This window comes from Elaeis guineensis, chromosome 14 (genome assembly GCF_000442705.2).
Source record: "Elaeis guineensis isolate ETL-2024a chromosome 14, EG11, whole genome shotgun sequence".
Lineage (NCBI taxonomy): Eukaryota > Viridiplantae > Streptophyta > Magnoliopsida > Arecales > Arecaceae > Elaeis > Elaeis guineensis.
The window spans coordinates 67273103-67288116 of record NC_026006.2 but is presented as its reverse complement, the minus strand read 5'-3'; the positions used below and the strand labels follow the sequence as shown (position 1 = coordinate 67288116).

The following is a 15014-nucleotide window of genomic DNA, read 5'->3' as shown; positions in this document are numbered from 1 at the left end:
GACTCCGATGGATGGCCTCCCAATACTGATAATGGATGGCCGACTCTACAAAAGATCGTTCTTCCTTCCTTGCTCAGGTGCTTGGGACCGACTGATGCGGACTACGCGCTCAGAGAAGTACATGAAGGATCTGCAGAAATCACTTGGGGGGCAAATCCTTGGCCTACAAAGTTCTACGGCAGGGTTACTACTGGCCCACCATGAGAAAGGATGCGGCTGAGTTGGTTCGAAGGTGTGAACCATGTCAGAGGTACGTTAACATACAACACCGACCAGCCAGCCAAATCACCCCCATTGTTGCTCCGTGACCCTTCGCCCAGTGGGGGATCGACATACTCGATCCTTTCCCTCCGGCATCTGGCCAAAGAAAGTTCATAGTTGTCGCAATCGACTACTTCACTAAGTGGGTAGAAGCCAAACCTCTGGCGCAGATCATCGAGCGAAAGATGGAAGACTTCATCCAGAAGTCTATCATCTTCAGGTTCGGACTACCATACACCATTATCACCGACAATGGACGATAATTCGATAATCGAGACTTCCGGGAGTTTTGTGCGAGATTTCATATCACGCACCGACTGACCTCAGTCGGACACCCACAATCCAACGACGAGGTCGAGGTAACCAACCGGACTATTCTGCATGGACTAAAGACCGACTGAATGAAGCCAAAGCCTCTGGATTGAAGAATTGAATTTCGTCCTATGGACGTACCGAACGACACCCCGTGTCCCGATCGGAGAATCTCCTTTCAGTTTGGCCTATGGGACGAAGGCGATAATCCCGCTCGAGATCGGGCTACCATCGACTAGAGTCGAGCAGTACCGAGAGCCAGAAAACTCCTAGTGCCGGAGAGCCGACTTGGACCTCCTACCCGAACTCTGGTGCGAGGCTCAACTCCGCATGGCTTCCTACCGACAGAGAGTGGCCCGATACTACAACGCTAAGGTTAAATCGAAGCTTTTAGGCCTGGGGATCTGGTCTTAAAAAAGGCAGAAGTTTTGAAGTCTCTAGACCAAGAAAATTGGCTCTAAACTAGGAAGAACCCTACAAGATAGCAGACACCTACAGGTCGGGAGCCTACCGACTGGAGACTCTAGAAGGAAGCGCCATTCTCCGGACTTGAAATGCCGACAATCTGAGGTTGTACTACCAGTAAACTCTGTGCGCCCTTGTTTGGAATACAAACTCAGCTTCAAAACTTTGGAGTCTAGAATCTCAGCTCTCCAACTGTGCGTCGGCGCTCGCTAGTAGTACGAGCCCCGACGCCATGACTTGGGCCCAACATTCCATTGGGAATCTACGGCCCAATTGCCGACGATGCATCAGACCCTTATGATGATCAATATATCTACGTTGATGGAAGGTCGGCGATGGCGATGAAAAAATCCTCCTAAGTTGAAGCCGCGCCCCTTCCACAGCCAGCTCCCGAGCAAGGCGACTGGCTAAATTGCCGACTTGGCTCCGGCCAAGAAAGGCAAAATGCCAATGCAACCAATATCGTGTTCGCGATATACTGACCAAATCACGATCGATCGAAGGGTATTCGGCTTACCACCGTTTATCACACGTCGCGACGCATACACCCGATAAAGAATCGGGCAATGGATGACCGACTTGTCATCAACCAAATGTGTCGGATACTATTCAACTATCAAACTCTACAAGATCGGGTCGAAGAGCTATGCCCAAAGGACGGACGACACCCGACTCGATGAACATGCCCGACTTAGGTCTGGGCAACGGGTGCTCGACTTAAACTCTTGACTGTTGGGTCATACGACAGTCGGGAGACCGATCTAAAATCAGAACTCGCTCTGCCTTTAACATGGTGCACACTACCGACTGTCCCGGCTAGCTACCTGAGATCTTACCTAGTACGTCGGGCCTACGACTTATGCGTTCGAAGGTGTTTCTGCGAAACATACATTCCAAGACTCATTTCAGGAAATGTAAAGTAAGAGAGAAAGTTAAAAAAGTATTTCAATTCCATTCAAGTATGAATCAAATTTACAAAATTGGGCTGAAGTCCAACTATAAGTACATCAAACAAAAACAAAAACAAAAACAAAAATAAAGGATGCTCCGACTACTCGTCGGAGTTAGTATCTTCGATCGGGAGAAGTTTGGGGGCGATCGGTGCGGCCGCTCGAGTCGGGGTAGCTTCGGGTTCGGAGCCGCCTCGCCTTCGGTGACCTGCTCCGGGATGGCTTCCTCCGCATAGTATGATCTCCCGATGATGGGTCGGCCAACTCTCCCTCGACCTGGCCCTCCGATCCTGAGGGAACGATGCTGCTGAGATCGAGCTCTGGGTACAGGCCCTGGACCGCTTCCCGGGCGTCCTCGTACCCCACTTGGTACGAGATGAAGCCGCTCTCCAAGAGTTCCTCCCGATATTCGTCGGAGCAGCAGAAGTCCTCCACGGCCCGACCTATAGCTTCTTTCACCGACTCTGCCTCCGCCCTCGCTATGTCTGCATCGGCTTGAGCGGAGGATAAATTTTCTTCGGTCTTGGCGAGATTGCCCAAACTTACCCGGAGCTGCTCGCGTTCGGCTTTGAGTTCACCGACGTAGTCATCCCGCTCGCGGTGCAGCCAGCGAACAGTGTGGGACTTTCGTTTGGCTTCCTCGCAAGCCGACTGCAGCTCGCCCCCGAGACAACCAGGGCACCGGTAAGGCGGGAGACCTCCTCGGTAAGGTGGGAGATCTCCTCTTCGAGCCGGGCCTCACGGTCGACCGACTGTTTCAGCTGATCGACCATTATTGCCTTCTCGACCTCGACGGTCGTAGCCTTATCTTTCCAGGCCGTCCAGAGATTGTGGAACCTCCAATATCCGACCTCCAGCTTGGATATGTTGTAAATCAGCTGCAAACAACAGACCGACCGTCAGAAGACCGAACTGATAGAAAGCGACGACGAAAATGAAAAGCGAAGGAGAGAAAGACTTACCCGGATCATGGTCGGGTAGAAGAAGGAAAGCATGTCGGATACCCGCTGATTCTTCATGATCTCATGGTCGGTCGGAAGGATAGTCGCCTGGCATAACCTCCTGGCCAAATCATGGTTGGCCAGGGCCGACGCACCTTCGAAAGCTGGGCATCGGACGACGCACCGCGGCCGGCCGACCTTCTGTCGTCGCCTGGCACCATCGGGGCCTTCCCTCATTTGGATACCCAGGCCCTGACATCAGAAAGAGAAGGGAGGCTCGAGCCCGACTGGGTCCCTCCCGAGGCTGCAACGGCCGCCGACGCAGATCGTTCGGGCTCGCGTGTCTCTGCCTGAACCTCTTTAGCCGGCTGTGCGGCCAGCACATCTTCGGCCACTTCCTCGACCGCCTGTCCCTCGGATGGGGCTGCTCCCTCGACCGCCCGTTCCTCGGACGGGGCTTCAGTGGGCACTGTCGGCACTGACAGCGCGATGATCGGCTCTCGGTCCGACGCCCGTTCCGATGCCTGTTCGGAGTCGGGCTCCGCTCCCGTCGCCGCCGGCTCGCTCGACGGTGCTCCTGAGGCCTCTTGAGAGGCCGCGATGGTTCGGCTCCATGCGCCGACCTCTTCCGCGCCGCATGTTGCCGAACGTCGGCTTCTGTCAGCCTCACCCTCGGCGGCATGCCTACAATTTCAACAGAGGATCAGCACCAGCCCAATGAAAAAAAAAGGGGAAGAAAAACAGACCTAGACGAGGAACCGAGCTCAGACCGGCATCATACAGAGCTTGCTCGGTGACAAGCTCCCTCTACTTCGGCACCAAGATATCCTTCAAACGGTGGAAGTCCTCTCGATCCCCGTCCTCCACCCGACTGTTCTCATTTGGCTAAGTCCGGGGGTCCCCCCAGCGGGAAGGGAACCCCCAAGGAAGTGGAGAAGAAACAAAGAAGAACTGGTTCTTCCATCCATGGATTGACGACAGAAGACCAGTGATGAAGGAAAGACCCTTCCGAGGGTTGAAAAACCACCACCCTCGGGCTTTAGGGTGGGGTCGGAGAACAAAAAATGCTCGGAAGAGAAAAATACGAGGATTGGTTGGCAAAAACCGACATAACAAAATAAAACAGACTATCAGCCGGACTGAGTTCGGCGCCAGTTGCGTCGGACAAAGTCCGTAATAGTCCAGTACGTTCCGGATGAACTCCAAAACTGGAAAGCGAAGACTGACCCGAAGGTCCTCGACGTAGAAAGCCACCTGGCCTGCAAGCGGGTTGTTAATCCGACCATCGGCTCTAGGGGCGAACAACCGAATCTGCTCCGGGATGCAGTACCGCTTCCGGAGCCGATCGACGTTCAGCCCCGAAAGTGAAGAAACCTCCACCTCCGGGGTCGATCGAGAATTGTCAGTCGGGTTCCCTGACCGACTTCCTCGTGGGGAGGTTCTGGCCATGACGCTAGAACCGAGGTCAAAGGATGAAGAAAAAGGAAGAAAATTTCAAAAAAATAAAGAAGACAAGGACGAAGGTCCCTGAAAAACTTTCTAAGGAGGGAGGCGGGGACAACTACCTGAGACAAAGTGGGACCACTCGACCAGAGTTTCGGCAACAAGGCTACGAAAAGTAGAATTTTAGATGCAGGTGGCCCTATATATATAATGTTCCTCGACGGTCGGGATGAGAGCACGCCCAATGAGGGTCCCCCAGATCGTGACGCGTGGCGGCATCTGGGCCTTCCCTCGATCCGACGATTTGGCGCACCTACCCCAGATTAAGCCACGTCGCCTCCATCCGCCTGAACAGGTTCGGCCCAATGGCCCCCTGTCACGTGGCGGAAAAACCGTGGTGGTTTGCGTTCCCGAGGAGACGGCGGAAACGACGGTTCCTATTCCCAATGGCACGTCTGACACAGATGGGACGCCTGACACCCATAAGACGTCTGGCACCGAACTGATCATTGGTACGGTCACCAGAGTCAGAGCATGATGCGATGGATATCCACTCCTTTCGCCCGAGGCCGTCGCCCACGCGAAGGCGCTGGCCAGCACGACATCCGACTCAGGAGTGGGGGGGCAACTGTTGGGATATACCGACCAACCCTTTTCACACCGACTCACCCTCGGGCTTGTCCGACCGGCGCCCGACTCTACCGACCGCACCAACCGACTGTCGACACGGTCCGAAGATATGTCGGTCGGGCGGATCCATTCTGTTCCCGACTAGCCGAACGGCGAAGCCCGACTCTACCGGCTCACCGTCAGACTGGGGTGGTGGCCGATGTCCGATTCCCGCAACGTGCCAGACCAGCCGATGGTGTCCCTGGGTCCTCACCCGACGTCCCGCAACCAAATGCCGACGTATGGTCGGTCGGCTCCCCCAAACGCCGTACGACTGCCGTGGGCCGCCGTCTTGACAAGGGTGTGCGGCATAGCCGCCCTGGGGCATTGTCCTGCCAAGGACTTAGATTAGTCCCAGCGATTTGACAGCCCGCAGCGACTTAATAGTCCGCAGCGACTCTGACAGCTTTCGGCGATTTGACAACTCCCTCAGTTGTCTGCGCCATTAATAACGGCACCACGTCGCGCTCTACTATAAAATGGGGAAGGCAACAATGCTGCGAAGAGGTTTTTTCGAAACTCCTGGACTCACTCTCTCTCTCGTTGAGTCCCCCTGATTCTTTTCTACTGTTGCCTACTCTCCTCTCTGACTTGACCGTCGAAGGATCCATGATGAAGAGGTCAGTGTGGACTTCTCTTATAGGTGCTCGTTTTCAACGATCAGACGATGAGAGAATTGGCCGCAACACAACCCATGATGAAGCAAGAGCCATTGTGAGGAAAACACAGCCTCACATGTAAGCTGAGGGCATGTGAGGTGAGGTCGTTTCATCACAAGCCAAGCCATGCGAGTGATAGTCCGACAATCCGACTTTAGAGATTGGATTTTTTCAATCTCCATAAACCTACTGGAATCATTCATGATAACCCTACAACACAAACATTTTTAGAGGACTTCAAGTGCAATGTGCTACTTCCAGGCACCTTCTCAAATTTGAAGCGCACCACCTGAAGGTGATGCTTATGTTGACAGGTAGAAGAAATATTGTGATGACAATGACCTAAACCAAACTAAACCAGGACCCATGCTTGTCACATTATCTGCAGATTTTTTTTTGAGAATTAATATTTTTTTCAGAAAAATTGAGGAGGAGACTACTAGAGGATTGTGATGCCAAGCCATAGAAACAAATTTTAGTTGATTACTCCCACTACTTGATAACATAGGTCCTATATTGTCCTTGATGGCAAGATAGAGCAAAAATGGGATCGACAAGATTCGGTTTAGAGGTTATGGCGCGAAGCATACAAACGATGTATGTTGTTTGCTGGCCGTCCATCATGTGATTGACTGCTAGTGCGATGCATTGTGTGCACCATAGAGGAGCCAGGTTGTATGGCGACCATCAGATCGAGCTAGGTCAAAGCTAGCAACATTTTGTTTTCAATCATCATTGGCTTGTTGTGTGATGATGTTGGGCTTAGATCAACATACGGTTGGTACGTACCCAATATTTTGATCTATTTCCTTGCTGGTATTTGAAGATGTTTTTCGCAACTTGAGCTATTGGAACATCAATCGTGGTATTAGTCACCCATCCCACTTCATAAAGCATGAGCATAAAGTGGTTAATCAAAGCAGTGTGTGCATGTACTGTGTTCGCTGGCTCATCCTGTGCAACGATTCTAATAGCAAGATATGTGACCACTGAGGAAGTTGGGTTCCGCGATCAAATAGCCCAACACTATTAGGACCTAACCCACGGATCATTCCAAAGTACGTGGGCCTCCTAAAGATAGGAATGATATAGGGCAGACCTTTTAGTGTTTTATTACGTGCTTTACACAGTAGTGTTCTGCATGAAAATTATAACCATCTCTCTCTGATTGAGACAAAATTAGAATGGTCTTATGTTATGCTACCATTTTAGGGGTGAGCCATTGATAGGAAAATGGGTCCATATCAGGTATTGCACTGTCATTATGGAGGTCATTGTGCTATATATGACCTGTGAAACTTCATCCATTAGGTTACTTCATGGTTGTTCTAAGATGGTAGATGTACAATGAACTAGGATGGTAGAAGACAAGACAGGAAACTAAACCTGACAACATCACCGTAAAATTACATCAGCCATCTCCACGGAAATGGGTTTTACAATCAGCTTCGTGAAAGATAAAATGGTGTTCTCAGTCCAGACCACACCAAAGGTATACTGGCGATGTGTTCAAGGCAATTTTTTTTCTTTAGGAAAAAATGAAGTGAGAAACTTCTCCCCCACTTTATTGAAATTTGCGAATGGTGCAGAGAGGGGAAGTTACAAAAGAGGAGTTAATTTTACAGCAAGGAGGACAGCCTGCTTAAAGATGGCTCTGTGGCTATCTAAGTCTTTACCGGAGGACAGAACCCCACAAGGAAAATGTATGCAGACCTTCTGAAGGACTGAAGAAACCGCCATCCTTCTTTTCAAGAAGACCCTATAGCCAGTTGGTCCCATCCTTTCTTGAGGCACGCCTGTATCTGCCTCCTCTATAAGTCCAAAAGGGAAGAAGGTTGGAAGGCGTACCCTGAACATTTAGGCATGAAAAAATGGGGGACCAGATGACTTGGTCAAAAGAGGTGAGAAACTATTTCCACAAGGGTACCACATAAAGGGTTGCTGGAACTAACTTGCAAACCCTTTCTGGCTGTATAACCCATGCTGAGCTTATTTTTGAGTGCTAGCTACATAAACACTTTGATCTTTTCTAGTATTTCTAGTATTTTTGCCTACCGAACTAGTTTGTGAAATCACGAAAGCAAACCTCCACTATTGATGAACTAGTAGTACGAAGCTAGACTGAAAAGTCTTTCACTATATGGTTTCCAGAGATGTAAATTGATGGTTCTTTAAAAGGGTGGATGGAGGGAGGAGGTCCACAAACTGATTCAACCAGGCATTTTTTGCGGATGAGAGAGGGCCATATACTCCAATCAAACAACTGCAACTCTTGCAGATCTAGAATGTGGCAAGAGGCAAATTGTGTTTAACATCTCTAATGCACACTTCTTCAAAAAGAGAAGCAAATTAATGGAATTGGCCCGAACAGCTATCCTCCCAAAATTTGATTTTTTTTACTATTTCTCAGTTTGAAAGGAATACAATTTGAGAAGGCTTTGAGATCCTTGCAGATATCTTTTTCAATGGGAGAAGCTTTATAAGACCTGCTTCACATTCTCATGCCAAACCTATTCCTCCAATAGTAATGCCCAAAATGTAATCTCCAACCACTCTGTTTGGTTCACAGGATGTGGGGGAGGAAGTGTGATCAACAGAAAGCGGAAAAGATCTTTCTTATTTAGCTGGAGTTTTATAAGAAGAGGGATCGAAAAAAGATATTTTTATAAAAATATAATTTTCATATTTTATAAAAAAATTTATATGGAACGTAATTTTTTAACTTTTTTATGAAATTGAAATTAAAAGTTTTTTTTTCAAAAATATTTTTAAAACAATCAAAAAATTTAAATAAACATTCTCTCCGATACAACACCTCAAATCCTCCACCATAATCTACGATGAATATTTTGTAAACAATTGTTATGGATAGAATATAGCAAGTTATATATATATATATATATATATATATATATATATATATATATATATATATATATATAATAAATATTTTATAAAAAAATTTAGAAAAGTGAATGCCCAATCTAAAACAAAAGCTACTCTACGATAATCCATTTTCTCATAGTAGACCAAATATACCAAAATTATTTCACAGGCATCATATTTTTAGAAATAACATTTAAAAAAAAAATTCATACCCTGAGCCAGACGGGTCTCTAATAATAGGACTTCAAACTACACTAGTGGTCTTAGGGCTTAAATTCATGAACCAAGCCGCAACTAGATGTGGTTCGGTGATGCTGATCAGACAGCTTGCTGGTCCGATGCACCACAGTACCTTGGATCACACATTGAAACACATGAAAAAAAGTATGCCCACCTGTGATGCACATGACAATCAATATAAATGGACTAGATCTAACCAGCATACTTAGCGTTACGAGTCTATTCAGCATTACAGCGGTTGGAACGATGATTCAACTCCATATAAAGCATAAACCCCTCAAGGCCAGAGTGAACTCCAAAACTAAGAGGCGAGGAGAAAGACCAACATTTCTTCCTTATGAATGCAAGTACTCTCACGTGTGAACGCCCACATTCCAAAGACCACAAATCCGACATTTGCGTTCGCTTGGGAGAAGCAGGTGAAGTGCGACGCACATGCTGCCACACTTCCCCAAAGTGAACACTCCCTTCTCCAAAGTCAACAATCCCCTCCCCAAAGTGCAAAGCCCTCATCGCTCTTTTCTACGCTACCGGTCCATCCACATTCTGCCAACCCACCATATAAACCACCATTATAATAGACAAGAGAGACATTTTAGATCAAGTAGCTAGTACTTTAGTAGGTATAATGCCAGCAAATATGTGAGGACAAAATTCTTTGGCTCTGAAAGAGGTAATTCGAGTCCGTGAAGGGGAACACAGTAGAACCAAACCCTAGAGCTAAAAAGGCCCACAGAGGAAAAAGACAACCGTAAACAGTTGAAAAAAACTGCGGAGGAGATGGGAGCAAAAGGTAACAAGGTTTTAGTTTCACAAAGCATCGTCAGAAGGAAGCTCAGTTCTCGTTCCTATACACACTAAAGTAAGGTTATGGGGAACCAAAACACATCTATCTCCATGGTAGACACAACTCCGTGCCGTAATAAGCAAGGCAAGGCAAGGCAAGGCAAAGGCAAGCATTCACATTCCACCAATTAATGCTCCTTGGTCTCGGAAGCCACCTCCTTTTTAATTCATTCTGCATTTCTTCCATCATCAGTCCGCTCTCTCCTATTTTGGAGGGGGTTCGTCGTTGATCCTCCTGCTGCCGTGGTTACTGCCCGAGATGGGTGGGATGGTTTCCTTCCTCGCCGTCGCCCGGGGCTTCCTGGGGATGCACTTGGCCCGGACGCCCTCGATCTCCTTCTCGGCCAGCTCCAATTTCGAGCTCCTGTTCGAATTTTAGAAACATGGAGCACCGTTAGCACGTGACAGTCACAGATCACGAAACGAAAAAAATGCGCATAGCGATCAAAGAGATGGGAGCGGCTGGAGAGCAAGTAATCACGAAAGAATTAAGCGTGAAACGAGTACGCGTGGAAACAGGTTGTGCGGTGGGTGGGTAGAATAACTGTACATGGAGAGAGCATGTGAGACGGCAGAGCAACTCAGCAGGACGGTAGGTCCCACAATACGTTGGTCTATCGCTCTTTGGACGCCGTCGCCTGCTTCTTTGCTTGCCATGTACTGAGAACGAACAGCCCGCCGCTCCACCAGCAGAGAGGAACCTCTGACATTAGGCGTTGGAGGAAATGAAACAAGTCAACAGAAACAGTACTTTCCCATCGGTCCAAGACGATGGCTTACTAACCCTTGGCATCACACTTGATTTCGGTCATTAAGCCACTACCAAGTCGTATTGTACAACGTATTTTAATCGTCATTAATTTTATCAACTGCTACCTGAGCTAATAATATGTCGATACTTTTATTAGCATTAATTAAAGGTCGCAGCAAGCATTCATCTTTGTTTTTAAATTATTTACCGATAAAAACAAAGAACCTCGCCTCACGAATCAGTAAAGGTGCAGCAGTTAGCCCAGAAGGTGTCCCTTCCGTCACATCAAAGAGCAAAGGGAGTTCTTATTTTTTTTTAAAAAAAATAAGAGCTAAGGGAGATGCTGCAATGCTCATAATAAATTCCCTCAGTGGCCCAAATCTACTCCGATTTATCCTGTCACGTGTGCTAACAGAGCTAAATTGGTATAGAGAACTCGGCATCTGGAATGTAGACAGAAAACAAGAATCACATAAGATTGAGCTTTTAGGGCGAATGATGGCAAAATTGGTGCGATAGGTGCCTTTCGATAACGGTAACGCCAAAAGTAGAGCTAGGACCTACCGAGCCAATAGAAACTCTAGAGACAATGGTAATGACTTCAGAAATTAATTAACGGCAGAGTAGAGTAGCCTTACCTATCGGCGTTGTAAGAAGAGGATCGCTTCAAGCCAGGAAATTCTGCGACACCGTCGCTTTCCTTCTTTTTCGTCTCGATCAAGCTGCCGCTAAAATACTCCTTGTCCTCCATCCGAATAGCGGGGAAACTAGGGTTTTCGATCAAGCCGTCCATCTCAACCCTCGCGCTCATGTCGGACCGTCCACGCGGCAGCCTTCCCCGGTAGTGCGATACCAGGGAGGAGAACCCGTGCTCCTTCATCGGAATGGAGCCGCAGGAGATAAGGTGCATCAAGACCGCAGAGGCCCGGAGCTTCCCGCTCGGGTAGCTATCCACCGTCCGGTCCGCATCGCTGGGCGCCACGGGGACGACCCGCCCGTCGGCCTTGATCAGCGTCTCGAGGGTCTCCGGGCTGGATGAGGACGGCGGCGGCGAGATCTCGTCCCTCCCGAGCTCCGTCGTCGGGTTCTCCTCCGCGGCCCGCGGGACCTCGTCCCGGACGACGACACCGCGCCGCCTCTGCCGCTTCTCGTCAGTCTGGGTGGCCGCGTCGGCGGCCTTGAGGGCAGTCTCAGCGGTGAGCTCAGTCTTGTAGACCTTGTACTCGTTGAGATCCAGAGAGCTCCACGGCGTCTTGTTTCTCCTGACGAGAGAGTAGTCGGAGTCATCGTGGACGGATTTGGGGATCGCGAGAGGCTTCTCGGAGTTGGAGGAGGAGGAGGCAGCGGTGTCTTGAGATGTCGGAGAGGAGTCCGCCGGGAGGAGAAGCTCCGATCCCTTCAGGACGTACTCGTGGCCGTGAGTCGGATAGATGAAATCGTCTTCGGAGAGATCGTGCCATACGAATCCGTTCTTGTAGCTCCTGGATCACAAGCAAACCATGGATATTTTATATTTTGTGCGGATCCAAGTAAAAGGGGAAGAATTACTCCAAGAATCCATGGAAAATACCGTTTGGAAGACCAAGAGTACATGCTGGCCATTCCCTTGCCTCGGAGAAAATTGAGACGATCGATCACATCTAAAATCAAAAACGAAACGATGGCATTTAGGAATCGGACAAGCATTTGTGGAAACCAAAGTAGACCAACGTTTCTCCAATTAGTCTCACCTTTGAGATAGAGGCCATCGCTGGAGGAGAGGGAGACCTCCATGAAATGCGGGTGCTCCAACTGGCCGTTCCTCGAGAGATAGTAGACCACCGGCACCTTCCTCGGAGAACTCCTCGACTTCGGCTCCGTCCATACCTTGGTTCTCTCTGGACTCGTCTCGCGATCCTTCCATTGCTTCACAAGCTCTGCTCTTCCCCTGGACGCCACCGCCATTCTCCCCTTATCTTATCTTACAAAGGAGCCCAAACAGAGGATGATTCAGAGCTCGAGCACGTTCCCGCTTTCGAAACTCAAACTCTCTCCCGCAGAAAAGGGAAAAAAGCCAATGATTCTCTATCCAAACTAGAAAGGGTTTACCTCGCTTTTGTGGATATCAGCTCCCGAAAGTTAGAGAAAGCGAGAGGAGCAGCTCTAGACTCTAGAGATGAAGGGGGGGGGGGGGGGGTGTGGGGTTGGGGGAGGGTTGGTGTGGAGGAAAGGAGGGGATACTTATACAGGAGAAGGGAAGGAGAGAGGACTCAGAAAAGAAAAGGAGTGGAAAGTATGGTGCGGGAAAGGGGGCGAGGCAGGCGGATTCGAAACGAGGGATGCCGCGGACAAGGGGAAAGCAACAAAAATCAGAGCTCATGGGATTACAGTAAAAAGTAAATATAAAAAGCAAGAGCCATTGATCTCAGGTTGATAGGAGACGACGTGGACGCACCGCTATCTCACCGTGCGGGAGCTTCGTAAAGACGAAACTGCCTTGCCTTGCCCTTGCCTTGCCTTGCAACGTCTTCTCCCTCTCCGGGGTGGGGGGGTGGGTGTGGGGGTGTTGGAGGGGTGGGGTGTGGGTCAGGAGCTTTCCTGTTGATTTGAAAAGAAATGCCGGGAGATACAGACTTTAACAACAACTCATTTATAAAGCCTACTATTACCACCTCACTCTTGTTAAAGCTGACTATTTTTATGAGTGTATAAAGAATTCTGCCTTTATCGGTGGGCACACTCCTTTCGGGTCCTTTTATCTCTCTTTTCAGCAGAGAATGAGGCGCAGACCTAGCCAAAAGAAAGGTGCCTATAGCAGATAGAAGAGTCTAGGAGACTTGTGCCATATTTTGGTAGAAAAGAGCATCATTCAATTCTTAGTGTTCCACTGAATTTTAAAAATATCGGCAGCTTAATTAATTGGTGCTGCCGTGGTAGTTTGGTGTTTCTCTCTGTGTTTGATATTTTAGTCCCGCAGCATTTGTTCCGGCTACCTCCAGTTCCTCATTTATTTTAGCATCCCCATTTTAAAAGGAGACAGAGGGAACAAAATGGAGACTTTGGCGTATAGTCATTGGCTTGGGTCTCTGGACGCGGACGATTAGTCAAAAGGTCAGCTTTAATTTAAGGCATTCAATGGTCGGCAGTCCACGATGTCGGCAAAATGGAGTCAAATAAGTCGTCTCACGGTTTGTACATTAGCGTCTAAATTAAGAGCGTCCATGTTCCTACTTCCATCCTCCTGGCCTCTATTCCCCCCGTGGGACACGCACGAGGAAAGCAGGGCGAGAAGTAACAGGGAGAGCGGTGTATGATCTGCTGCTCTCCACCAGACCCTCGTGTCTGGCTGATGAATGGTGATGAAGGTCCACTGATCGATCGAATCAGACGATGTTCCCTTGCGAGATCGAGCTCAGACAACAGTGGCAACTATTTCATGCACTGAAATGCCCCTGGCATGACATCAATTGTCTAGTCTCATGCGTCGCCAGCTTTTTACATGCTGACACATGATCAGATTCACAAACTATGGAATGCTGACATTTTCTGATATTAATCGGCAGCGAGTGAATGTTGGGTAAGATTCCATCTTATGGAAGGACCATAGGAGGAGCTTGTGTCATTTTCATTGCTAGTGATTGCACTAAAAGAGATCACACAGGATGGAACGCAGATGGGGGATCGCATGTGCCGTTGTCAGTAAATTAGCTTAGTTGGTAACAATGGTTAGGCGCAGTAGAAACTAGCATGCTTGCGCCTATTGTGGCACGATTGTTTTCGACCACGGAAAATAAATGTTTTTAAGTGCATGGATTGCACGGTAATTGATGTTGAAAGCCAACAGCTAACAAAATTTGGATTTAAAGCACATGCCCGCATTAGCGGGGCCGAGTAATCAAACTTGGTATTTAAAAGAAAAGAATATAGTAGGATGGTCCCAGAATGATCCGTTTGATAGCTAAAAAAGCCTTCTACTTTCAAAAGGTCGCCCTTCAAGTAATCTTCTCATTACAATCTATCATCACCAACCACCAGCCAGAAAAACAAAATACGATAGTCCTCAATCCCCCTTTCCAACAGAGGAGGTCTTTTCAAGGTAGCGAAAATATTTTGGTGATTTCAGTAGCATCCAGTGGAGATGGATGGAGAGAACATATTACAGTGAAAAGATATATTAGAGAACGACGGACAAATTTAAGAGAATTTTATTATATTTTTTTAATTTATAATACGGAGGAATTAAATACAAGAACCTACATAGCATCACCTGTGAGCACGCTATTTTCCTCATTCCCATTGATGAGGACAGCTGCATGGCAAAGACAAAAGCTTCCGCTAAAGTCTGTCAAAGGATTCAGGCCATGGTTTACCAGAAAATATAAAAAGACGTCGACCAAACAGAGATGGAAAGAAACATTTTTCAACACAGTTTCCACGCCACATGCTTCCTGCACTGGATTCACAAAACCCCTATCAACTTGCACTCGAAAAAAAAGAAAAAAAAAATCTCAGAACACCAACCGATCGATGTTCCCAGTCAACCACAACCATCTCTATCCAGCCTATAATAATAGCAAAATCTAATTTTGGCTGACAAAGAAGCTTCTCCTGG

The 15014-nt window shown here is 48.2% G+C and overlaps 1 protein-coding gene across 3 annotated transcripts; it reads right to left on the bottom strand.

Annotated features, from left to right (window-relative positions):
- Positions 1–9467: 9467 nt before the first annotated feature.
- LOC105056990 (protein SOSEKI 5) lies at positions 9468–12606 on the bottom strand. 3 transcript variants are annotated; one of them, XM_029268082.2, is made up of 5 exons: positions 12154–12606; positions 11994–12063; positions 11062–11904; positions 10223–10375; positions 9468–10036 (listed from the first exon to the last, which is right to left on the bottom strand). In XM_029268082.2, exons 1-5 carry the CDS (start codon positions 12365–12367, stop codon positions 9877–9879), a joined length of 1440 nt encoding a protein of 479 aa, XP_029123915.2. In that variant the 5' UTR covers positions 12368–12606; the 3' UTR covers positions 9468–9876. The 3 variants fall into 3 exon arrangements, with proteins under 3 accessions (XP_029123915.2, XP_010937705.1, XP_029123916.1); XM_010939403.3 differs by lacking the exon at positions 10223–10375 and having other exon boundaries at positions 12154–12602; XM_029268083.2 differs by lacking the exons at positions 9468–10036; positions 10223–10375 and adding an exon at positions 10385–10866 and having other exon boundaries at positions 12154–12605.
- Positions 12607–15014: the final 2408 nt, after the last annotated feature.